At 37.0% G+C, this 27,221-nt stretch overlaps 1 protein-coding gene across 1 annotated transcript; it reads right to left on the reverse strand.

Moving 5' to 3' along the window:
* Positions 1-17,953: 17,953 nt before the first annotated feature.
* On the reverse strand, positions 17,954-22,153 carry LOC111885856 (sulfite exporter TauE/SafE family protein 3). The gene is made up of 12 exons (XM_023882082.3): positions 21,630-22,153; positions 20,365-20,524; positions 20,018-20,218; positions 19,868-19,932; positions 19,754-19,781; positions 19,570-19,649; positions 19,397-19,483; positions 19,251-19,301; positions 18,932-19,153; positions 18,762-18,855; positions 18,545-18,685; positions 17,954-18,265 (listed from the first exon to the last, which is right to left on the reverse strand). The coding sequence occupies exons 1-12, from the start codon at positions 21,858-21,860 to the stop codon at positions 18,180-18,182; spliced, it is 1,446 nt and encodes a 481-aa protein (XP_023737850.1). The 5' UTR covers positions 21,861-22,153; the 3' UTR covers positions 17,954-18,179.
* Between the last annotated feature and the right edge of the window lie 5,068 nt (positions 22,154-27,221).

Below are 27,221 nucleotides of genomic sequence, written 5' to 3' on the forward strand. Positions count from 1 at the left end.
ACCCTGGTGGTCATATCAAATTGAGTTCGACTACGATGAGAGGTCATCAGGACACGACCCATCGGTCTGTTACAATAGATAAGGGAATGTACTTATCCTAAGAAGAAGAAGGAGTCCTCAAAAAGGATTTATTTTGTTACTCGAAGGTTATGATTGAAAGTCCAACATAGTACGAAGAGTAGATGCAGGATTGAGCATCAAGGTTATTACTTAGGATGGAGAGATAACTTATGGAGTCAGTATACGAATCCTATTTCGTTGATGATTCCGGGACGTAATCATCCTAAGGGGGAGATAACTATAACACCCGTAGATCAGGGCTAGTCAATTTAGAGACGATAAGCATCAAAAATTACTTTTTTGGCAAAGATTATTTAGAAGGATTAATATTAACTAAGATGTAGTTTATGTTACAAGGTTTCTAAATATATAAAGAACGTCAAAATCCGAGTTATAACGAAGAAGTTATGACCTGTCGAAGTTTCGCGACAGAACCGGCATGACACAGCGCGACATAAATAGTGAATTTACGTTAGAGCGATATTTATCCAAAACAATCTAAATGAGAATTGAATATCTCATCGATAGTAGTGCGACGACGGAAAGACGGACGAAAACGGACATCAGACGAAGGAATTATGAGTTTATAGCGGAATTTTCGTGTCCCGGTCTACTAAAAATAATCTATAAGTAATATAATTATAATATATTAAAAATAAAGTCAAAATTAGGTAATGCAGTCTAAATAAGAGTTGTAGAGCACAATCTCACCTTCGCGTCGATACAAAGAACATCGAAAACGGAGTTCGTATGCGAAAGTTATGAATTTCTTAATTTCGGGGCGCGAAACCCCAAAACTGTCAGATACCACGACGTGGCAAGCAGTGCCACGACGTGGCTAGTCTTCTGACACCTCCGGGAGTCCCCCAGATGCAACTTGCGATGACGCATGCAGTGACGACCAAGCCCACGACGTGGAAAAAGGTGACACGACGTGGCAAGGGCATATTTTGCCCTATAAATAGATTTGAAGGGCCAGCCGAGTTTGGTTGCTCATTCTCTCATCTCTCACCTGTATTGCATCGATTTACGTGCAAAGAAGTACCCCCGAAGCCCCGGTATCAACCCCGATACCGGAAGCAAGTCCCGAAGCCCGAATATCCCGAGAAGAAAAGAGTTTTCGACCCGAAGCTCTGCCCGCGAGAAGCCCGGTGTGCGAAGTGATCCCGGTTTCACCAAAGAATACTACTCTTAGAACTGTAGTGTTGTCCAAGCATCATCTAACCAGGTGAGCGTATAGTCACTTTCATCTTACACGCAAGATATGAAGTATTTTATAAAATACGTGCTATGTGTATATATATTGTTGTTTATAGGTGTGGGTGTGTGGTTACTTTTTTCTAACGCATAAATACGAAGTATTTTATACGAAATACGTGATATGTGCATATTTTTTTGTCATATGTGTGAATGTATATTCACTTTCTTCTACCGCATAGATATTAAGTATTTGCTGTGAAGTACGTGCTAGGTGTTTATACATTGTTCGTTTACTTGAGATAGATGTTGAAATAATGTTTTATACATGTTTTAAAAGAATTAAATTGTATATGTGTTTGCATCTACAAATATGTTGGGTAGAACATGGGTAGATGAAATAGTTGATGTGAGACGAAATAATAAGTATTTTTGAACTCAAATCATTAGGTATTTTTGAACTCTATGTGTTCACTTGGTGATTGAACTCAATGTGTTCATTAGGTATTTGAACTCTATGTGTTCACTTGGTGTTTGAACTCAATGTGCTCTTTAGGTATTTCCGAACTCTATGTGTTCACTTGGTATTTTTGGACTCAATGTGTTCATTAAGTATTTTTGAACTAGATGTGTTCACTTGGTGTTGTTGAACTGAGTGTGTTCACTAAGTGTTTTAGAACTAAGTATTCACTAGATGTTTTGAATTAATTGTTCACTAGAAGTGTTAGAACTAGGTGTTTGTTAAGTATTTTGAACTAAGTGTTTACCAGTCGTAATTTGTGGACCTTGGCAGTGGTGGACTTTGTGTCAATTCCTTAGGTCAATCCTAAGGAATAAATGGATAAAGGAAAGTTGATTGTTAGGGTAAATCTTTAAGAAATGAAGGAGATAATAGGAATGAGTATTTGGGTTGGTTGTTTGATAATTGCATATAATAAATGTATTATTGTGGGTTGAAAACCCTATATGCTCACCAGGCTCCCAAGCCAGACCCACTCAGTTTTCATTGCATTACAGGTAATGGCACAAGAGTATAAATTGGTGGACTTGACGAGACATTTTGGATTATAGATCAGTAGTTACAATTAACTGTTGTAAGGTCTATTTTATATTGTTTATGCTTTTGGTCTGTATCGGAACATGACATCCTGATGTTTTATTATTTAATGAAAATACATTCTCTTTGAGAAACGTTTTGATAAATTTTATCATATTTTGTTTTGGGAACAAATTCTGCAAATCTTTTAATCAAAAGGATTTACTCTGATTTTATAAAACAAAGCATAAACAAAAATCGGTCTTTTCTGGCCGTGAAATTGGGGATGTCACAGTTGCTATTAGAGCAATAGTTTAAGCGAACTAGGAATTTGTAGGAAACTTCTAGACTTAAACTTAGAATGCTAAGCGATGATTGTGAGTTGAGTGTGTCTAAAATATGTTAGGTAGTCCACCTAAATTGACACATGCACTAGTTTATTTTAGGAATGATGCCTAAAATGCTTTATGTGCTAAATGTTTTGTGTAATAGCTATATTGATGCTATTCTTTGTTCGGGTCTATGGTTTGTTACCGACCGGATCTGGAAACCTTATGTGTGTAGGATTCTAAGCGTATGACTACGATATTAGAACTAGCATGTAAACGTTTCGGAGTGATAAGGAGATTTATATGTTTATCGTAATTAAAACTTTCTTAACTTAAAAAAAAATCTCGCTTGGTACACCGAATGTCTGCTTGGGTGTACAAAATGTTATGGTCAAGACTCGTAGAGAATTGAGTAAATGGAGGAAATAAAAGGCGTATGATAGTGAATGACACCTATCGGAAGATACCGTAAGAGTGATGTCTTGCCTTTCGTTTATGTCTGATAAAATAACGGAACGTTTAGAGGAGTACGGTGCGTCTAAAGTACACCTTTGATTGGCGGAATGATGGAACAATTGGTGTTATTCCTGAAGTTGTCCCATCGGATGAACTTTCCACCACCAACCAAGGTGAAGCAAGATTGATGACTGGAGATACGCATGGAAGAAGTCCTAGTAGAGTCTAGGAAATTTTTTATGATTATTTGGACACATTCGTATGTGTTAAGTTGCTTTGTGATTTTAGGACTTGGGGACTGCGAGACAATACTTGGGACGAGTATGAGTAGGTGTGAATAATAGTAGATATCTATGCTACCGGAAGCACAGGACTCGCACTTGGATCAGGGAAAGTCACAAGGTTACCAAGAAGCTAGTGATTGGTCTCGTTTTATTCAAGTATGTCGTTACCATTGTTTCGGTAATGACTAATGTGATGATTGTTATTCTGACCCTAGTTGTCATATCAAATTGAGTCCGACTACAATGAGAGGTCATCAGGACATGACCCATCGGTCTGTTACAATAGATAAGGGAATGTACTTATCCTAAGAAGAAGAAGGAGTCCTCAAAAAGGATTTATTTTGTAACTCGAAGGTTATGATTGAAAGTCCAACATAGTACGAAGAGCAGATGTAGGATTGAGCATCAAGGTTATTACTTAGGATGGAGAGATAACTTATGGAGTCGGTATACGAATCCTATTTCGTTGATGATTTCAGGACGTAATCATCCTAAGGGGCAGATAATTGTAACGCCCATAGATCAGGGCTAGTCAATTTAGAGACGATAAGCATCAAAAATGACTTTTTTGTGAAAGATTATTTAGAAGGAGTAATCATAACTAAGATGTAGTTTATGTTACGAGGTTTCTAAATATATAAAGAACGTCAAAATCCGAGTTATAACGAAGAAGTTATGACCTGTTGAAGTTTCGCGACAGAACCGGCAGGACACAGCGCGACGTAAATAGTGAATTTACGTTAGAGCGATATTTATCCAAAACAATCTAAATGAGAATTGAAGATCTCATCAATAGTAGTGCAACGACGGAAAGACGACGAAAACGGACGTCAGACGAAGGAGTTATGAGTTTATACCGGAATTTTCGTGTCCCGGCCTACTAAAAATAATATATAAGTAATATAACTATAATATATTAAAAATAAATTCAAAATTCGCCAATGGAGTCTAAGCGAGAGTTGTAGAGCATAATCTCACCTTCACGTTGATATAAACAACGTCGAAAACGGAGTTCGTATGCGAAAGTTATGAATTTCTGACGTTCGGGTCGCGAAACCCCAAAATTGTCAGATACCACGACGTGGCAAGTAGTGCCACGACGTGGCTAGTCTTCTGACACCTCCGAGAGTCCCCCAGATGCAACTTGCGATGACGCATGCAGTGACGACCAAGCCCACGACGTGGAAAAAGGTGATACGACATGGCAAGGGCAGATTTTGCCCTATAAATAGATTTGAAGGGCCAGCCGAGTTTGGTTGCTCATTCTCTCATCTCTCACATGTATTGCATCGATTTACGTGCAAAGAAGTACCCCCGAAGCCCCGGTATCAACCCCGATACCTGAAGCAAATCCAGAAGCCCGAAGATCCCAAGAAGAAAAGAGTTTTCGAGCCGAAGCTCTGCCCACGAGAAGCCCGGTGTGCGAAGTGATCCCGGTTTCACCAAAGAATACTACTCTTAGAGTTGTAGTGTTGTCCGAGCATCATCTAACTAGGTGAGCGTATACTCACTTTTATCTTACACATAGATATGAAGTATTTTATAAAATACGTGCTATGTGTATATATATTGTTGTTTATAGGTGTGAGTGTGTGGTTACTTGCTTCTAACGCATAAATACGAAGTATTTTATACGAAATATGGGTTATGTGTATATTTTGTTGTTATATGTGTGAATGTATATTCACTTTCTTCTACCGCATAAATTGGCTATGAAGTACGTGCTACGTGTTGATACATTGTTCATTTACTTGAGATAGCTGTTGAAATAATGTTTTATACATGTTTTAAAAGATTTAAATTGTATATGTGTTTGCATCTACAAATATGTTGGGTAGAACATGGGTAGATGAACTAGTTGATGTGAGACGAAATAATAAGTATTTTTGAACTCAATGTGTTCATTAGGTATTTTTGAACTCTATGTGTTCACTTGGTGATTGAACTCAATGTGTTCATTAGGTATTTGAACACTATGTGTTCACTTGGTGTTTGAACTCAATGTGTTCTTTAGGTATTTCCGAACTCTATGTGTTCACTTGGTATTTTTGGACTCAATGTGTTCAGTAAGTATTTTTGAACTAGATGTGTTCACTTGGTGTTGTTGAACTGAGTGTGTTCACTAAGTGTTTTAGAACTAAGTATTCACTAGATGTTTTGAATTAATTGTTCACTAGAAGTGTTAGAACTAGGTGTTTGTTAAGTATTTTGAACTAAGTGTTTACCAGTCGTAATTTGTGGACCTTGGCAGTGGTGGACTTTATGTCAATTCCTTAGGTCAATCCTAAGGAATAAATGGATAAAGGATAGTTGATTGTTAGGGTAAATCTTTAAGAAATGAAGGAGATAATAGGAATGAGTATTTGGGTTGGTTGTTTGATAATTGCATATAATAAATGTATTATTGTGGGTTGAAAACCCTATATGCTCACCAGGCTCCCAAGCCAGACCCACTCAGTTTTCATTGCATTACAGGTAATGGCACAAGAGTATAAATTGGTGGACTTGACAATAGATTTTGGATTATAGATCAATAGTTACAATGAATTGTTGTAAGGTCTATTTTATATTGTTTATGCTTTTGGTCTGTATCGGAACATGACATCCCGATGTTTTATTATTTAATGAAAATACATTCTCTTTGAGAAACGTTTTGATAAATTTTATCATATTTTGTTTTGGGAACAAATTCTGCAAATCTTTTAATCAAAAGGAATTACTCTGATTTTATAAAACAAAGCATAAACAAAAATCGGTCTTTTCTGGCCGTGAAATTGGGGATGTCACAGTTGCTATTAGAGCAATAGTTTAAGCGAACTAGGAATTTGTAGGAAACTTATAGACTTAAACTTAGAATGCTAAGCGATGATTGTGAGTTGAGTGTGTCTAAAATATGTTAGGTAGTCCACCTAAATTGACATAAGCACTAGTGTATTTTAGGAATGATGCCTAAAATGCTTTATGTGCTAAATGTTTTGTGTAATAGCTATATTGATGCTATTCTTTGTTCGGGTCTACGGTCTGTTACCGACCGGATCTAGAAACCTTATGTGTGTAGGATTCTAAGCGTATGACTATGATATTAGAACTAGCATGTAAACGTTTCGGAGTGATAAGGAGATTTATATGTTTATCGTAATTAAAACTTTCTTATCTTAAAAAAATTCTCGCTTGGTACACCGAATGTCTGCTTGGGTGTACAAAATGTTATGGTCAAGACTCGTAGAGAATTGAGTAAATGGAGGAAATAAAAGGCGTATGATAGTGAATGACACCTATCGGAAGATACCGTAAGAGTGGTGTCTTGCCTTTAGTTTATGTCTGATAAAATAACGGAACGTTTAGAGGAGTACGGTGCGTCTAAAGTACACCTTTGATTGGCGGAATGATGGAACAATTGGTGTTATTCCTGAAGTTGTCCCATCGGATGAACTTTCCACCACCAACCAAGGTGAAGCAAGATTGATGACTGAGATACGCATGGAAGAAGTCCTAGTAGAGTCTAGGAAATTTTTTATGATTATTTGGACACATTCGTATGTGTTAAGTTGCTTTGTGATTTTAAGACTTGGGGACTGCGAGACAATACTTGGGACGAGTATGAGTAGGTGTGAATGGTAGTAGATATCTATGCTACCGGAAGCACATGACTCGCACATGGATCAGGGAAAGTCACAAGGTTACCAAGAAGCTAGTGATTGGTCTCGTTTTATTCAAGTATGTCGTTACCATTGTTTTGGTAATGACTAATGTATTGATTGTTATTCCGACCCTAGTGGTCATATCAAATTGAGTCCGACTACGATGAGAGGTCACCAGGACACGACCCATCGGTCTGTTACGATAGATAAGGGAATGTACTTATCCTAAGAAGAAGAAGGAGTCCTCAGAAAGGATTTATTTTGTAACTCGAAGGTTATGATTGAAATTCCAACATAGTACGAAGAGCACATGTAGGATTGAGCATCAAGGTTATTACTTAGGATGGAGAGATAACTTATGGAGTCGGTATACGAATCCTATTTCGTTGATGATTCCGGGATGTAATCATCCTAAGGGGCAGATAATTGTAACGCCCATAGATCAGGGCTAGTCAATTTAGAGACGATAAGCATCAAAAATGACTTTTTTGTGAAAGATTATTTAGAAGGAGTAATCTTAACTAAGATGTAGTTTATGTTACGAGGTTTCTAAATATATAAAGAACGTCAAAATCCGATTTATAACGAAGAAGTTATGACCTGTCGAAGTTTCGCGACAGAACCGGCAGGACACAGCGCGACGTAAATAGTGAATTTACGTTAGAGCGATATTTATCCAAAACAATCTAAATGATAATTGAATATCTCATCAATAGTAGTGCAACGACGGAAAGACGATGAAAACGGACGTCAGACGAAGGAGTTATGAGTTTATACCGGAATTTTTGTGTCCCGGCCTACTAAAAATAATATATAAGTAATATAATTATAATATATTAAAAATAAAGTCAAAATTAGCCAATGGAGTCTAAGCGAGAGTTGTAGAGCATAATCTCACCTTCGCGTCGATATAAAGAACGTCAAAAACGGAGTTCATATGCGAAAGTTATGAATTTCTGAAGTTCGTGGCACGAAACCCCAAAACTGTCAGATACCACGACGTGGCTAGTCTTCTGACACCTCCGGGAGTCCCCCAGATGCAACTTGCGATGATGCATGCAGTGACGACCAAGCCCACGACGTGGAAAAAGGTGACACGACGTGGCAAGGGCTGATTTTGCCCTATAAATAGATTTGAAGGGCCAGCTGTAACACCGTAAAAATTTGAACAATATTTCACTTTGAAAAACTCATAGAATATCATTCACATTCATAAAAGTAACATTGTATCAATATTGTATTAGTACAAAACCCTAAGATCAAATATATAAACTCCCACGTGCGTGTGTACAGATCATGCCGGCGCCTTCCCGCGATCATCACTGGTACCTGAAACATATAACACTATAAGCATAAATGCTTAGTGAGTTCCCCAAAAATACCACTCTAACACATAATAGCCACTCGAGGCTGTAACTTTGTCGACCATTAGGTCAATGTGTCTCAATGGGCCCTTCAGCCCCAACTCTCTGTGGGCCCTCTAGCCCTAACTCTATGGACCCGAAGGTCCTAACTCTGTGACTCTGAATCATGCACATCACATATCACAATAAATCACAACACATAAATAACATACAAATACACTGACATATAACTCTAAATCACTTTGTCACATAACTCTGTTACCACACTAGGTAAAGTATAGTGAGAAGACTCACCTCAGGCGTCTCGATAAATCTCTGACTCGGTAGAAATATGGCCTAGCCTCCGCCTATTCACATAAAGTAAATACTCTCATAAATACAATTCTCGAGACTAGACTCAACCCTCTATTGGCACCCTCAGAAGGGTAAAAGACTATTTCACCCCCTCTTGACTCAAATTCCCCATTGTTGACCAAACCCTAAAAGTCAACGAAAGTCAACGGTCAAACTTTTACCCAACTCGCCGAGTGCACTCCAGAGACTCGGCGAGTACACACATGTCCACTAACTCTTTGTCCCGCTTGGTACGTCGAGTCCCTCTCTATACTCGACGAGTCACACCAGGCATGAATCGCGGGGCCACCCCGACTCAACTTGCCGTATCTCAAGAAAAACTCGGCGAGTACAGCCTTGTACTCAGGTCCTCTAATCCCCTTCTGACTCACTGAGTCATCCCCCAACTCGGCAAGTCTACTCACTGAGTGATTAACGGGAAACCTTCATACTACTCGCCGAGTCTGTTCTTGAGACTCGGCGAGTTCATGCCATGCACAAACTCAAAACAACTTCTGAGGTCAAATATGTCCCATACAATCATAGATCCGGCCTCCCTAAGCCTGATAATCACGTAAAGTTTGGACCTTGACACACATATAACGTAGAAATGGCCCAAAATGGTGATTTAGCCCCAAAAATGTTATCCCACGCTCATGACTTCCAAAATGACTCATAAAGCTCCAAGGGTTTAGGTCTCTGGACCTCTTTGAGTCCAGAACCAAGGCACAAACTCGATGAGGGACCAATTGCTCCACATAACCATCCTCAAAAGGGGTTATAAAACCCTATTTCTAAGGATCAACACCAAAACTGGAGAAGGTTCGAACTATTACCTCAAAAATGAAGTCTCTGAACTCTAGAACTGCTAGAATCACACCTCCTCTTGCTCTTAATCACCTTCTTCTTGCTAAACCAAAGGTACAAAGATCAAATGAGACTTCTTCTTCCTCACAACGATTTGGCTCACTTAGGGTTCTCTCAAGGGACTAGTAGCCACAATGGGAGGCTATAAGTGCCCTTAAATAGGCCTCAAACCCGGGGGATTAGGGTTTCATTAAACAGCGTGGACTCGCCGAGTCCACGGATGGACTCGCCGAGTCTGGACATGAAACCGGATGGACATCCGCGACCATACTCGGCGAGTCTTGGCACCAACTCGTCGAGTTCCTCCACAAACTCCAAAAATAAATTATTAAAATCATCTACCTGAGAATCCGGATGTTACAATTCTCCCCCACTAGAATCAGACTTTGCCCTCGAAGTCTCACTCTGAAAACAACTTCGGATGCTGCTCACTCATCTCATGCTCCGGCTCCCAAGTAAGCTCTGACCCTTTCCGATGTTGCCACTGGACCTGCACCAGAGGCACTTCCTTTTTCCTCAGAACCTTGATCTTTCGATCTCGAATCGCCACTGGTCTCTCAACGTAGTTCAGGCCCACATCCACCTGAATATCCTCTAGTGGTACCATCGTCGACTCGTCGGCTATACACTTTCTCAGCTGCGACACATGAAAGGTGTCATGAATCTGACCCAACTCTGCAGGTAGCTCCAACCGGTAGGCTACCCTGCCTACCCTTGCGATCACCCTGAAGGGACCAATATATCGGGGCCCCAACTTGCCCCTCTTCCTGAATCGGATCACTCCTTTCCAAGGAGAGACCTTCAGGAGAACAAAGTCGCCGACCTGGAACTCGAGCTCGGACCAGCGCCTGTCCGCATAACTCTTTTGACGGCTCTAAGCGGTCAATAACCTCTGCCTGACCTGCTGTATCTGCTCAGTCGTCTGAAGCACGATCTCTGTACTACCCATCACACGCTACCCTACTTCTCCCCAGCAAATGGGGGTCCGACGCCTCCTCCCATACAACAGCTCAAAAGGTGGCATACCAATGCTCGAATGATGGTTGTTGTTGTAGAAAAACTCCGCCAAGGGCAAATACGTGTCCCAACTCCCGCTGAAATCCAACACGTATGCCCGGAGCATATCCTCGAGCGTCTGAATCGTCCGCTCGCTCTGTCCGTCAGTCTGGGGGTGGTATGCGGTACTAAAATGCAGTCTACTACCCAATTCCTCATGGAATTTCTTCCAGAATCTAGAAGTGAAACGCACATCTCGGTCCGAGACAATCGAGATTGGCACTCCATGTTGTGATACCACTTCCCTCACATACATTTCTGCTAACTTCTCTGCGGAAGAGCTCTCGCTAATATCATGGAAATGAGCGCTCTTCGTCAACCGGTCTATAATCACCCAAATTGCATCGACGCCCCTCGCAGTCCTCGGCAATTTGGTGATAAAGTCCATGGCAATTTGTTCCCACTTCCACTCGGGAATCTCTAACGGTTGCAACTTGCCGTGCCGTCTCTGGTGCTCGGCCTTAACCCTGCGACAGGTTAGGCACCTCTCCACGAACCCTGCAACGTCCCTCTTCATACAGGGCCACCAATACTCCCTTTTCAGGTCCAAATACATCTTAGTGGCCCCCAGATGGATCGAGAACTTCGATCGATGAGCCTCTTCCATCAAAATGGTACGCATTCCGCCCACATGCAGCATCCAAATCCGACATTGAAACGTCATAAGCCCCCGGCTATCGGTAACGAACTCTGATACTTGCCCGATAACCCGCTCTCTCTTCTGGTTTTCTGGTCTCACGACCTCTGCCTGAGCTCCTCGAATGGTGTCCAACACCGAAGTCATCACTGTCAATCTCATACAAATGTCACGCATCGGAACACTCTCCGCCCTACGACTCAAGGCATCGGCTACCACGTTGGCTTTCCCCGGGTGATACAGGATCTCGCAATCATAATCCTTTACCACATCCAGCCATCTCCTCTGTCGCATATTCAGGTTGGGTTGATCCATCAAGTACTTCAAGCTCTTGTGATCCATGTATATGGTACACCGGACCCCATATAGATAGTGACGCCAGATCTTGAGGGCGAACACTACTGCCCCCAACTCTAAATCATGGGTAGGATACCTCGCCTCATGAGACTTCAGCTGCGTCGATGCATATGCTATCACATGGCCTCTCTGCATAAGCACTGCTCCCAACCCTGATATCGATGCATCACAATATACCACAAAATCCTCCATTCCCTCCGGAAGGGCTAACACCGGGGCTTCGCATAGTCTCTGGCGAAGTGTCTCAAAGGAGGCCTGCTGCTCTACATCCCAACCTGAATATTCTTTGTGTAATAGCTATATTGATGCTATTCTTTGTTCAGGTCTACGGTCTGTTACCGACCGGATCTGGAAACCTTATGTGTGTAGGATTCTAAGCGTATGACTACGATATTAGAACTAGCATGTAAACGTTTCGGAGTGATAAGGAGATTTATATGTTTATCGTAATTAAAACTTTCTTATCTTAAAAAAATTCTCGCTTGGTACACCGAATGTCTGCTTGGGTGTACAAAATGTTATGGTCAAGACTCGTAGAGAATTGAGTAAATGGAGGAAATAAAAGGCGTATGATAGTGAATGACACCTATCGGAAGATACCGTAAGAGTGGTGTCTTGCCTTTAGTTTATGTCTGATAAAATAACGGAACGTTTAGAGGAGTACGGTGCGTCTAAAGTACACCTTTGATTGGCGGAATGATGGAACAATTGGTGTTATTCCTGAAGTTGTCCCATCGGATGAACTTTCCACCACCAACCAAGGTGAAGCAAGATTGATGACTGAGATACGCATGGAAGAAGTCCTAGTAGAGTCTAGGAAATTTTTTATGATTATTTGGACACATTCGTATGTGTTAAGTTGCTTTGTGATTTTAGGACTTGGGGACTGCGAGACAATACTTGGGACGAGTATGAGTAGGTGTGAATGGTAGTAGATATCTATGCTACCGGAAGCACATGACTCGCACTTGGATCAGGAAAAGTCACAAGGTTACCAAGAAGCTAGTGATTGGTCTCGTTTTATTCAAGTATGTCGTTACCATTGTTTTGGTAATGACTAATGTATTGATTGTTATTCCGACCCTAGTGGTCATATCAAATTGAGTCCGACTACGATGAGAGGTCACCAGGACACGACCCATCGGTCTGTTACGATAGATAAGGGAATGTACTTATCCTAAGAAGAAGAAGGAGTCCTCAAAAAGGATTTATTTTGTAACTCGAAGGTTATGATTGAAATTCCAACATAGTACGAAGAGCAGATGTAGGATTGAGCATCAAGGTTATTACTTAGGATGGAGAGATAACTTATGGAGTCGGTATACGAATCCTATTTTGTTGATGATTCCGGGACGTAATCATCCTAAGGGGCAGATAATTGTAACGCCCATAGATCAGGGCTAGTCAATTTAGAGACGATAAGCATCAAAAATGACTTTTTTGTGAAAGATTATTTAGAAGGAGTAATCTTAACTAAGATGTAGTTTATGTTACGAGGTTTCTAAATATATAAAGAACGTCAAAATCCGAGTTATAACGAAGAAGTTATGACCTGTCGAAGTTTCGCGACAGAACCGGCAGGACACAGCGCGACGTAAATAGTGAATTTACGTTAGAGCGATATTTATCCAAAACAATCTAAATGAGAATTGAAGATCTCATCAATAGTAGTGCAACGACGGAAAGACGACGAAAACAGACGTCAGACGAAGGAGTTATGAGTTTATACCGGAATTTTCGTGTCCAGGCCTACTAAAAATAATATATAAGTAATATAATTATAATATATTAAAAATAAAGTCAAGGGCAGATTTTTCCCTATAAATAGATTTGAAGGGCCAGCCGAGTTTGGTTGCTCATTCTCTCATCTCTCACCTGTATTGCATCGATTTATGTGCAAAGAAGTACCCCCGAAGCCCCGGTATCATCCCTAATACCCGAAGCAAGTCCCGAAGCCCGAAGATCCCGAGAAGAAAAGAGTTTTCGAGCCGAAGCTCTGCCCGCGAGAAGCCCGGTGTGCGAAGTGATCCCAGTTTCACCAAAGAATACTACTCTTAGAGCTGTAGTGCTGTCCGAGCATTGTCTGACCAGGTGAGTGTATAGTCACTTTCATCTTACACATAGATATGAAGTATTTTATAAAATACGTGCTATGTGTATATATATTGTTGTTTATAGGTGTGAGTGTGTGGTTACTTTCTTCTAACGCATAAATACGAAGTATTTTATAAGAAATACGTGTTATGTGTATATTTTGTTGTTACATGTGTGAATGTATATTCACTTTCTTCTACCGCATAGATATGAAGTATTTGCTATGAAGTATGTGCTAGGTGTTTATACATTGTTCGTTTACTTGAGATAGATGTTGAAATAATGCTTTATACATGTTTTAAAAGATTTAAACTGTATATGTGTTTGCATCTACAAATATGTTGTGTAGAACATGGGTAGATGAAATAGTTGATGTGAGACGAAATTAATAAGTATTTTTGAACTCAATGTGTTCATTAGGTATTTTTGAACTCTATGTGTTCACTTGGTGATTGAACTCAATGTGTTCATTAGGTATTTTTGAACTCTATGTGTTCACTTGGTGATTGAACTCAATTTGTTCATTAGGTATTTTTGAACTCTATGTGTTCACTTGGTGTTTGAACTCAATGTGTTCATTAGGTATTTCCGAACTCTATGTGTTCACTTGGTATTTTTGGACTCAGTGTGTTCATTAAATATTTTTGAACTAGATGTGTTCACTTGGTGTTGTTGAACTGAGTGTGTTCACTAAGTGTTTTAGAACTAAGTATTCACTAGATGTTTTGAATTAATTGTTCACTAGGAGTGTTAGAACTAGGTGTTTGTTAAGTATTTTGAACTAAGTGTTTACCAGTCGTAATTTGTTGTCCTTGGCAGTGGTGGACTTTGTATCAATTCCTTAGGTCAATCCTTAGGAATAAATGGATAAAGGATAGTTGATTCTTAGGGTTAATCCTTAAGAAATAAAGGAGATAATGGGAATGAGTATTTGGGTTGATTGTTTGATAATTGAATATAATAAATGTATTATTGTGGGTTGAAAACCCTATATGCTCGCCAGGCTCCCAAGCCTGACCCACTCAGTTTTCTTTGCATTACAGGTAATGGCACAAGAGTATAAATTGGTGGACTTGATGAGAGATTTTGGATTATAGTTACAATTAACTGTTGTAAGGTCTACTTTATATTGTTTATGTTTTTGGTCTGTATTGGAACATGACATCCCGAGGTTCTATTATTTAATAAAAATACATTCTCTTTGAGAAACGTTTTGATAAATTTTATCATATTTTGTTTTAGGAACAAATTCCGCAAATCTTTTAATCAAAAGGATTTAGTCTGATTTTATAAAACAAAACATAAACAAATCAGTCTTTTCTGGCCGTGAAATTGGGGATGTCACATCTCAGAAAACTGAAAGCATAGGAGCTGGGCTTCTACGAGTGTGACCCACTGCTTCAACGAAAGTTGATTTGATGTGACAAGTTCTTATGGATTAGTTGAGTCCGGTTCTTAATTATTTAGTCTTACGGACATAAAATTCTGAAACATGTTATCCATTCGAACAAGGATAACGAAGGTATAAAGTATAAATAAAAGTTGTAGTTGGTTTATTGGTTTACACAGTCGAGTTTCTTCCTGAATTTGGGAGTTTATGAAAGATGGAAGGTATTGTGATGATCGTCTAGGTAGTGATTCCATTGGAGCTTCCTTCGGTGTTAAGTCAGATCATATGAAAAAAAGAGTGAAGTGTTTTTAGTTTCCTTAATTTATTTCAGTTTTTGTTCTAAGTCATCTACGTCTTTCCATTTCACTTATAATGTTTAGTCTTTTTATTACTCGAGGGCAAGTAAGGTTCAAGCTTGGACAGATTTGATAAATGTCATTTTATCCATCTTCTAGGATAGTTTTTATTAACATTTTGCATTATATTTTAAGTTATTTCATGTGCATTAGCTTACATAATGTTCGGCTTGTGTTATTCTTCAGAATTCCCGTACTACTCATGTTTTGATGTCATTTTCAGATAATTCGAGTGGAGCGATACTTTGGGAACAACTTTGGATGTGTTTGAATGATCATTGGAGCTAAATGGAGCTTAGAACTTATGAAGGATGCTGAGGAATGCTTGGAAGATGTTTTGATCAAGAAACAAATGGGCGATTCAAGCGAAAAAACACAAAGTGGATTGAATTTATCCTACGAAGATAGATTGCTACATTTTAAAGCCTAAAGGATGTTGGTGGCAGCTTGACCCCTTGTCAATATTTTGACCATATCTAATAACTCGTAACTCCGATTGACAAGATTTAAGATGTTCCAAAAACTAGACAGAATTTCAGACAACTTTCGTGTTTGTGAAAAAGTATAAAAACAAAAAGAATTCGATCGAATTTTCCTCAAAAATTCGATCGTATGAATAGTTCACAGTTCAGAATTCGTCAGAAATCAGTTTTTAGCCAAATTCGATCAAAGTCCCAAAATTCGATTGTGCTTTTCAAAAATTCAATCGAATTTATATTTTTATTGTTGTCTAAGTAACTAGCTTGGATATATATTCGACCTATCTTATCAGTTAGAAGCAGAGACAATCAGAGACGTTCCCAGACGACGAAAACGACTTCTGAAAGCGATTTTTTGCATCTTTCATCACTTTCTGAAGATCCGAAGGCTGTAGATCATCTCCTAAATTTAGTGTAGTAAGATTAGTCATATAGTTTCTCTTTTTAATAGTTTTAATTCGATTTTAGCCATGTCTGGCTAAAACCCTAATTTTAAGCTCTACAAAAGATTAGTACTTTTCATGTGATAAGTCATCAGATTTGGTTTTGATTGTATAATTCTATTTTGTAATTTCAGTTTTGTGCTTAATAATATTTGATTTTGATTCTTGTTAATTTGATTACCTAACTAGGGTTTAATCATTCACATTAATCAGTTGTTGACATTCGTAATTGTTTTGACAACCTAGTAATAAGTAACAAGTAGTAAATTGGTTCTATGTTTAGATTGGACTTTATTATAAACTCAAAATTTCATATCTTTACACTTCTGAGCTTGTGAGAAGTATTTGAATATTGTTGGAATTTTACACAGATCTTAATACAATTTTTCTGAATTTAATTAAGAACTTGTTTAATTAGACCAGGAAAAAGTTAGGGTTAATTGAAGAGCTTGTTTTGGTTAATTTAACTAGGTCAAAGAGATTATACAAGAGCTTGCTAGTTTTTTCTCAATACCAGCTTGAATAGAACATATTTTGAATAACCGAGTCTAGATTGATTGCATGATTAGGAAAGTCCCAGCAGAACTGAATTCGTTTTTATTATTGAATTTTATTTAGTTATTTTCACTGCTATTTTAGTTTTAGTTAATATTAAAAAATTCCTCCTATTTATTATTTTCTGTTAAATGACTAGTTTGTGCCGTATGCAAAAGACATTAACAATTAGGTTGTGTCCCTAAAGATTCGACTCTGCTTCCTTGTGCTATCCTTTAGTACATTCGAGCAGTGAAATTTTATTTTCTTAAATCGTAGGCGACAACGATTTTGTCAGCATACCATATGGAAGATCGTGAGTGGTTGGCCGCCATTACCCTCTTTGGTTATTGGGAGCTCCTATAAGTATAAATAAGACATATTAGATCCCATTTATTTCATACCAAATACCCCTCTTGCGAATTTGCAAGCTGGTAATTCCAAAATTCTTTATTCTTCCAGTTTTCGAGTATACACTTTGCATTTATTGGTTCTACCATCGCTGTTTGAAAGAACAATAGTTTGCATTAAATTCTGCGGTTTTACACTATAGCTTAAAGCAATCAAGCGGCATAAAAACATTGAAGGATATGATTAATTTCGTGTGGTTTTCCGTAGTCAATAATCCATAATTTTCAAGTTGGTTTTACTTTTTTTATTCCGTCTTTTAATTCATACGCTAACGTGACAATCTTATTTCTATATGGAACTTGGTGACTAAATATGATTTTCAGGATATGATTAATTAGATACGATCAAACCAATCCAATTTCTAACGAAACTTGGTAATCTAACTTATCATTTTGACTATTTGATATTTAATTCTCAATATTATTTTCCATATTATTGCTTTAGATATTACTAACGTTACGTTTTTAGTTCACAAAACTAATCATCGTTTTTTTTTTTTTTTTGTCAAGTTTAAAATACGACAGTTTGTCTTTAAGCAAAAATCCAAGTGAGAACCATAAGATAAACATAGTTAGCCGAGCGACTGATGACTTTTTATAAAAGGATTTTATAAATAAGACGTAAACAGATGAAAAACTTTAACTTTCTTCTCACTTTATTAAGATTCAACTTATTGCACAATACATAATTATACAAAAAAATGAAGATGAAAAGAAATTACAAGCTAGTACACGTGATATTAAAAAAAAAATGGTCCTATAAGAAATTTAGACAATTACAAATTTTGCTACCGAAGCATGATTCACAAGCCCCCGAAATCCAATGTGGATTTGCATTTGCATAACAAAGTAAATCTCAAACCTCGTACTTGCATAGGTTCTCGAATCCCATGTATTCATGTCGTTCAATTTTATCTATCATGTTTGAAATTCCAACTCCACCTGTTACACAAAATACACGATGTTATTAGAGAAACGATGCTTAAAATTTAAAAAACATATATATGACAATTTCAACCTAGTTATCTAAAGTTGATTGGTATAGGTTAGATACAACTACAAGACAAAATGTGTAACATTTAAAATATGGCTAAAAGCGACACACATGACATTTGGTTCAAAGGGGTATTAAAAAAAGTCAGAATATTATACCATAAAATTACTTTCAATTTTCAAATCGAATTAAAAATACATTAATATCAAAGAAACCAATAGGTATACCTAATGAGATTGCACTAACGAATATAGTGAACGCGAGGATGAATATAATTAAAGACGCTCGTCCCAATATAATAATTATCCTTCTCACGACATGTTGCCCCACAAAAGCAGCTATTGTTGCAACCACAAGGAAGTACAAAGCTGTGAAATAAATTAATAAATTCAACAATTAGTTTTTTTTTTTTACTGATAATAAAAAAATAAAATATGGACTTACCATAAGGAACAGGGAAACGCTTAAGAAGATAATATTCCACAACAGACATTGAAGAAGAAAACATCATGGCAAAAGTAGCTGTAGCACTTGAAACCTACTCAAATCATCAACAACCTTCAGAAGATTAATACTACTCTATTAAAAAAATTTCATTGTAAAATAAAGGATACCTGGGGGGGTATTCCGAGCTCCAAGAAGAGTGGGCCCATGATAAAACCGCCACCTAGACCAAGTAGGCCACCAACCATGCCAGCTAGGACGCCACACGAGCAATACAAGATTAATTGGCCAACTGTAAGGTTGGTGTCGGAATCTCCCTTTGATGATATCTTTCTAGAACCTTTGTATAAGCTTATAGCCTCATACCCTGATACCCCAAAAGAAACTGGAATCTAAAAAGGAATGATAAAATTAGTTAATTGGGTAAATCAATAAGATGTGAAACTAGAAAGTATGTTGTTTTTTTTTTTGTATTTTTTGATCAGATACCTGTAACAAGTTCAGCACCCAATACAATATGGAACAAGTGGTTGTATAAGTCTGTTTCATCAACATACACAAATTGTAAGTTAAATAATTTTTATTATTGGGGGAAATAAATTATTTAAATATAAGAGTGATTAATGATAAAGAACCTTAGCAATCTGTAGTGCAAGAAATGCGACCCAAACAACACAAAGAAGCCCAAATTCCTTCCAGCAAACATTCTCCCAAACAGTGACCTAAGAATTTCAAAGGTTATAAAGTGTCCAATTTTAGCTCTTTTTATTTTTATTTACAGTTTTATCCATGTGAGATTTATTGTTACCTCTTCTTTTAATGCTTCTTCGGCTTTTGTTTCATTGCTGGGCCCACCAGGGAGAAACTTGTAATCTACTGCATCGGCTCCTGACATGGTAATTAACTAATTATACGTATGTTTATTAAGAAAAGATGAAAGTATTTATAATCAAATTTAATTATAATATTGAAAGAGTGTTGAATCAACACACCAGTTGGCTCTAAGCGCTTAGCAGCCTCCTGAAATTGTCAAAAAATAACGTTTAGAACATAATTCATTTATTATTTATTTTCATTTCCTAACAGTATTTTTTAAACATCATTACCTTTTTCATAATGGTTTCCTTGTTCCATGTATCAACGCCTCTGCAAAAGGCCTTTGTTGATGTGCCTACAATTAAAAGTATACACACAATGTGTAATTTGATGAATAACCATATACGTAAAAATAAAATTATGCTAAATAAAAATAATACCTATAAATAGAATAATTAATAGGACTGTAACCATCCAATCAGCAAAAATCACATTGAAGGAAACTCCAATGCTAATTCCAAGCATTAACATTGGTTGGATAAGAAGTGCCAGGTCATAGTCAATGATTGGCATATCAAGTGATGGATGTCTTAATTTAAGATTGTAGTAAACAGTCGAGGCGGCTGCTCCCATTATCATACCTTGAAAACAAAATCAAAAAATATATATAAAAAAAAAAAGTTATCGTTTTCAGACAGACTGACAGTGACACTGACACATTAACAGTTACACAGTTACAGTGACAGTGACAGTGACAGATTGTGTATATATATTTTTTGTTTCGTACATTTTGAAATGGCAGTTGCGGATTTAGGATCAAAGCCAATAATGAGAGTAAGCATAGGCACGAATATACCACCACCACCAACACCACCTACACTCCCAAAAGCTGCACCACAAAAACCGATGAAACTACCAACAACAATTTTCCATCCAAATTCCATTTCCTGTGAAAAAAAAAATAATAGAAATTCTTCATGCTTGGTTCTTATTTTTAGTAACATTGTCTAATTAATATAATATCTATGTTTATTTACTTTGCAAAAATGTTACATAAGTTTAAAAGTCATTTTGAGTTTGGAATTATTAGATAAAATAAAGGGCTGCAAAGTTTTTTAACTTGTTATATCGAAATGAACGACATGTCTGAAAAGTCAAATGTGCATCATTATCACGTGTTTTGTCATTTGGTTTTGTTTTTAAGTGTGAGGGGGGCCCTTTTTCTATAGCTAACATGAAGTTCTGGACAAGTTATAGTGGAGTAGTTCGTAATCTATGCTGAATCAGTTGATTATAAATATAATATGTATATTTTATTCGTATATAATATTGGATAATATATATTTTTTTAAATTACTACTAATCTACTATATGTGCTCTCAGTTTAATTATAAGTTTAATATTTTTCAAAATTTAAAGTTAACTGTAAAAAATTTATATAATATAATATAATAAATATGTTAAAAACTATTTGCTTTCTATTTTGTAATGAGACCAATATGTGAAATTGCAAGAAATACCAATCTTTGCAAATGAATATTCAAGTTTTTAAAAAGATGCAATGTATGAATCTCAGATTCTGAGTTTTTTAAGGATAATAAATCAACTGCTATCAATCATGTCTCACCTAGATACATTTTGATACATAAAGAATTATGAAATGGGCCCTCACTTTTGTTGAATGAAAGACAAGTAATACCTTTCTATCCTTTGTTAAACAAAAAAAAAGCTAAATATTGAGATGAAGTAGATAAAGCAAGCTGTATTGTGTACAAGTTGTTTTCAAACTCATGCGTGTTTGAACAAGTCTTTTGCTTAAAAAGAAATAGAAATTAAGATAGAAGATGTTCCTAAATTGCATTTAGAAAAGGATTTGGTAATTTAGGGAAGAGTAAAATGGTAGGTAAAGTGCAACAAATGTAAAGTAAAATCTGAAACGTACTTCGAATCTGCAGTCTGTATCTGTATATTCAGTAAAGTATGCATCCAAAAAACTTTATAACAGTGAAAGAAACTCCATGGAAGATGGGAAATAGACAAGAAGATACTTACAGGCCAAACATGCTGATAACCAGATCCATCTGTTTGAAACAAATAATTTGCCAATTTCACAAAATAACCATAACTCAAATCACCATCAACATCCGCCGTCGCTGCTGCTACCAAATCTTCTTTCATCCCGCTTCTATCGGCCGAAGCGAGCATCGAAGCTGTCACGACGCTAATTACAGTCACCGTTATGGATCTCATGATCCTCCGTTTTCTCAATCCAATTTCCGCCATCTGATTCAGTAATTAAGAAACCCTAAGAGATATCGGAATTCAGAGCTCAGACACACAAAACACTTATTTCCGGCTGTAAGGGACAGAAAATCGAAACAATATGACACTCTCGTTCTTCTCTGTCACTCCAATTGAGCCTTCCCAACTGAATAGAAGAAAGAAATTCAAAAACCAACCATTAAATCATATCAACATCCCAAAGATTATTGCGTGTATATATAATATGTGCTTGCGTGTGTGTGTGAGAGAGAGAAACAGAGATTTGGTAATAATTTATCGAGGAATCATAAAATGTTGTACAGAGTAGACTAGAGACGGTTACAAAAGACAAAATGAAGGGGGTGAAGTGCAAATACAGTATGTAGGAGGATATAAAATTACAATATGATACTAAATAAGGGGCAAAGTAAAACAATTTCAAGATTCCATAAATGCGTGAGGGTAGACGAATCTACAGAGCATGTCTTGCATTTATGCGTCTTACATGACAGCGTGGAATTGGTCATTATGAATGCAACACAATCTATCAACAATTTTTTATCGCCTGAAGATTTAACTTATTATCTTTTTAATTACATACGATAAGATTTTGGGAAATGAACTCAACTAACCGGATATTTAACCTTTCTACAATCACTAAAAGAAATTATTTTACAAAGTAACCATTTAGTCTGGAACATTGTATTTCAGCCCTGTTTTTTATCAGACTATTAACGTGGTTAACCTGATATGTTACTGTAGTCCCTTATATATAACATTTTGGGGAATCACTCGGTTGTGCATGGGTCGGTTTTGGACCCAACCGTGCCCAACCCATAAATAATCGGTTTCTGGTTTTTAGAATCCAATAGGATCGATTTTGGTTGGTTCGGTTTCTTGGTTTCTGAGGTTGGTTTGGGCGGTTTTTTGGTTTTTTGGGTTCAACCCATATACTCAGGTTCTGAGTTTAAACCCATGGATTTTGGGTTTTAACCTATTTTTCAGAAATAAAGCAAGAAGTTAAATACTTCAAAAAACACCAAATTGAAGTTAAATACTTCCAAAAACACGAGTCTTACAACCAAATAGTTTATTACAAGTTACAACCCAAACCCGAAATAGTCTATTACAATCAAAACACAATTAAAGTAAAACACAAAGTCTCGAATAGTCGATTACAACCAAAACACAATCAAACTAAAACACAAAATCTGAAATAGTCAATTACAACTTGTAGAAACAATAAACAAGATGATTGATAGATTCTATATTAATGATGTGAAATAAAGACAAGAAATAATGATCAAAAGTGTGTCGAATGATTAGATTCAAAAAGCTCTAGAAGAGTTCTCAAGGAAGGAACTTCTCTGTAAGAGCGTACAACAACGTTTAGGGTTTACTTAAAACATAACCCTAAAATGTTACATGCATGTCCTACTTATAGACTACGCTCTCTACCAGTTCTGAACCTGGAAAGGCCCATTTCGGAATTATACAAAAGTAATAAGCATACATTTGACACAATACTTTCTAGACCTACCAATCCCCCCCCCCCCTTTGTGTCAAATCAGAACAAGTGTCTTCATTGTTGTCTTCTCTGCACATTGAATAATTTTGGCATTAAGTTCAGAAGCGTGTTTCGGACAACCGGGTACCATTTGATCATATCCGAAAAGTACTTCAATTCACCAGCAAAGTTTGTCTTACAAGCTTTGGTCGTGGAAAGAATAGTCTTCAGACCAACGGAAGAGTACAAATGTTTGTCTCACAAAAAGAACATGCTCTTCTGAACTATTTCACCTTCCTTTCGGTTATACATTACGCTCTAGTGCTCCTTTGGTTCCTCTTTTGACTTCAAAATTAGCCTTTTCTTCAGAAGGAACTTTCACCAACATTTCCTCCGGAATTGACCCGATAAACATGAAATTACTGGGGTTAGACATCACAAAAATCGAGGCTTGGAGGATCGGAATGACAGCCATGACATAATCGGTCATCAATGGCACTTTGAAATGACCTAGGGTTCGATTGACCACAATCGACCAAAATCGAGCACAAGAGATCTCCGGTGACGAGTAGAGGAGACTGTACTCTGAATAAGTTGAGTACATAGGATTGAACCATAGTCGAGAGTCAGTCCATGAAATAATATGTAGATGAGAATGTAAAATAGTTTAATTGCACTGTCTGAACTTGCAACCCTCTACGAAAAACTTTTGAACAGTAAGGTGAACAACCCATTCCACATTGGAGGAAGGAAGGGTTTCCTGAACTTCGACAGTAGAGTGATATCTCCTGTGTAACCCATCTAATAGAACATTTGAATAAGGGCAGAAGTGGTAATTGATTCAGGATCCACAGAAGCTTCAGTAGAAGTAAGCCCTAATAGTTTGCTGAAGTGGGACTTAGTGATGGAGGTCTTGTGAGAAGCAACCTCGAAGTGAATGATATCATCTGCTTTGTTGTAGATGGAAGATGAGTAAGCCTTGGAAAGATAAACAATAGGAACAGATTATGCCATTGTTAACACCTGAGCTAGTGACGAGAAATTGAGGCATTCGATGATCGGCTTGAGAACTTCGTCGTAGCGAGAGGAATCAAGATCAAGGATCATGTTCTGGCTGTGCTTCACGTTGAGCATGATGACGGAGGTGGATTGATCAGCAAACGAGACGTGCTCAGATGATCCTTCCATTGTTGTTTTGAAGAAGATGATGAATAGTAAAGAGCATTTAGGGTTTTTGCCTTGAGGGTTTTGAATACTATGTGAGTGGTGAGAGAAAATGAACCGTCCAAGCCCCTTTTATACGGTTGGTTATGAGTGGTGAGAGAAAATCACCGTTCCACATTTAAGTATCCCTTAAAATCAGCCTGGAAAATTGTGGCAGCTCATCGTGTGTGTTAGACGTCTTTATAACAGACACGCGTGTGTTAGGGATTTCAAAAGATGCGCCTGATTTGAAATTTTCATCTTCAAGAAACCGTCATTTTGGTATTGACACTTACAGAATCATCTTACAAGTCATCGACTTTGAGACCATAACCTGTTCTCTGAATAAAAGTAACTAATTGGAATTAGAACCAGGCTTTGAAAAATCAACAATGATTTTTGTGCAAGAATGTGCCAAAGATAAGGAAATAAATCAAATTAAATTTGTGGGATTTTGTGATGTCAAATGAGATTGACATGAAAATCATAAGGATCCCGGACAACGATCTCTTCATTCTGAGTCAAGAGAGACTCTGAAGTGCTTGTGTGGTATCCTGTTGAATTATGATAATCTATTTAATGAGAAACAGTGAAAGGATTCTTTTAAGCAGGATATAAGGGTTGCTTAAGCTTCAACCAGAGTCTGAAACTCAATATAAGTTCGAAGATCTAAAAGAAGTACTTGTTTGACCAGTGTAGCCATAAGAACAAGCATGTTTTGGATATTCTTTAAGTGACTGGATATTAAGGAAATCTAAAAAAACCTAGATCTTTTAGGAAGAAATGTCTTGGGCCGAGAACATTTCATTAAGACCACTCAAAAAGAAAAATGAGATTTCAAACTTGTAAAGGTACAAACCATAAAGGTTTTATTCGTCAATTCCTTGGTGAAAATATCTATAACTTTAATTTATTCACCGTCAATTCAGAAATAGGTTTCGGATTTTGGGTCTCACTCAAAATTGTGGTGATAACTATTGCAAGATCATAAACACAGATGTTATGTAACCATAAACCTCAATGGTAATTGTTGAGACTCTCAAGGGTTACTTTTATGGACATGAAATTAATGGAGAAATTGTAGATTGGTTTCGAATAAGAAAATGTACATATGTTATAAATGAACGACAAAGCAGTTAATTCTTAACTCAATGTGAGAAGAGTAAGGTAGCTCGATGACTTATGTGAATTTATATCATGATTGTTAAGAAGCGATCAGAATGAAAGTTTCATTAAGGCTTCGAATATAGAGTCTGAGAGGTTTGGGACAACATGCAGTAGCATGCTTCTAGGGATGCTTAGCTGGTATACAATTTTAGAATCATACCTGCCCCCTCCGTTCTAAATTGAGGTAATAATTAATATGTTCCTGAGAAAAGAACGTTAGTTTCTCAAAATTAAGATTTTTTTTTGTATTTTTGATTTTCTGAAAAGGATAAAACATAAATAAAGAAAAATATTTTTGAGATTTTTGATTTTTTGAAAAAAAAAAGGAATATAGAAATAAAGAAAAACGTTTTTGAGATTTTTGATTTTCTAAAAAAAATGAAAACAGAAATAAAGAAAACAGAAAAAAAATGAACAGTAACTTCCGAACAATTCCGAAGCTCGGAACTAGTCGGAAGAGACTTAATATACAAAGGATATACAATATTCCGAAATGAGGATAAACAGTAGAATCCGAACCATTCTGAAGTTCGGAACCAATCAGAATGGACTTAATGCATGAAGGATAGAAAGTATTCCGAAACTCTAATGAATAGTAGATTTCAAACCATTCTGAAGCTCAGAACCAATCAGAATTAGAAAAATGGATTTCGAAACATTCCGAAGCTCAGAACCATTCAGAACGTGAAGGTAAATTCCGATTACAAAGAGGATTTCAGAACATAGTCAACTTCAATCATTCCTAGCCCTTGTAAAATCTGATTGAATGCGACTTCAGGTAAGGCCTTTGTGAAGATGTCAGCTAACTGATCTGAGGACCTAACAAAATGAACTTCAATGTTACCATCCTCAATGTGACCCTTTATGAAGTGATATCTCAGTGAAATATGCTTTGTCTTTGAGTGTTACACTGAATTATGGCAGATTCTAATTGTGATTTCAGAATCACAATACATAGGGATTCTCTTCATATTAATTCAATAATCCCTAAGCTGATTCTGAATCCATACTACTTGAGATGTACGCGATGCTGCAGCTATATATTCAGCTTCAGCTATAGATAGGGATACATACGTCTTCTTCTTAGATTGCCAACTAACAAGCTTGCCATCCAGAAACTGATATTTCCCTCCTTATCCATCTTATTCTGAAATACCCATTTCATTCCGATAACAAATGCATCCTTCGGAGTGGGAACCAATCTCCATACTTTATTTCGCTCAAACTCTTTGAGTTCTTCCTGCATTGCTTGAACCCAATCTGCATGATCAAGAACAATTTTCATAGTTTTAGGCTCAATTTTAGAAATGAAAGAATTAAACATGACAAATTCAAAATTTAAAAATAATGCAGTTTGTTTCGCTTTTTGTTAAGCCCATGTAAGAACTCTTGAAGATAAGTCTCTGATCACTTGAGATTGTGGATGATCTTTCTTCCATTTAGACATCAGAGGATAACTCTGATCATATGTGGGATCAATTTTAGCATACACTTCTTCAAACTCC

Source organism: Lactuca sativa, chromosome 5, assembly GCF_002870075.4.
Source record: "Lactuca sativa cultivar Salinas chromosome 5, Lsat_Salinas_v11, whole genome shotgun sequence".
NCBI lineage: Eukaryota > Viridiplantae > Streptophyta > Magnoliopsida > Asterales > Asteraceae > Lactuca > Lactuca sativa.

Coding starts and splice junctions, on each gene's coding strand:
- LOC111885856 (XM_023882082.3), bottom strand. CDS start 21,860: ATGGCGGAAATTGGATTGAGAAAACGGAGGATCATGAGATCCATAACG. Junction 20,219..20,364: donor CGCAACTGCCATTTCAAAAT/GTACGAAACAAA, acceptor TTTGTTTTCAAG/GTATGATAATGGGAGCAGCC. Junction 19,782..19,867: donor AGGAAACCATTATGAAAAAG/GTAATGATGTTT, acceptor TGACAATTTCAG/GAGGCTGCTAAGCGCTTAGA.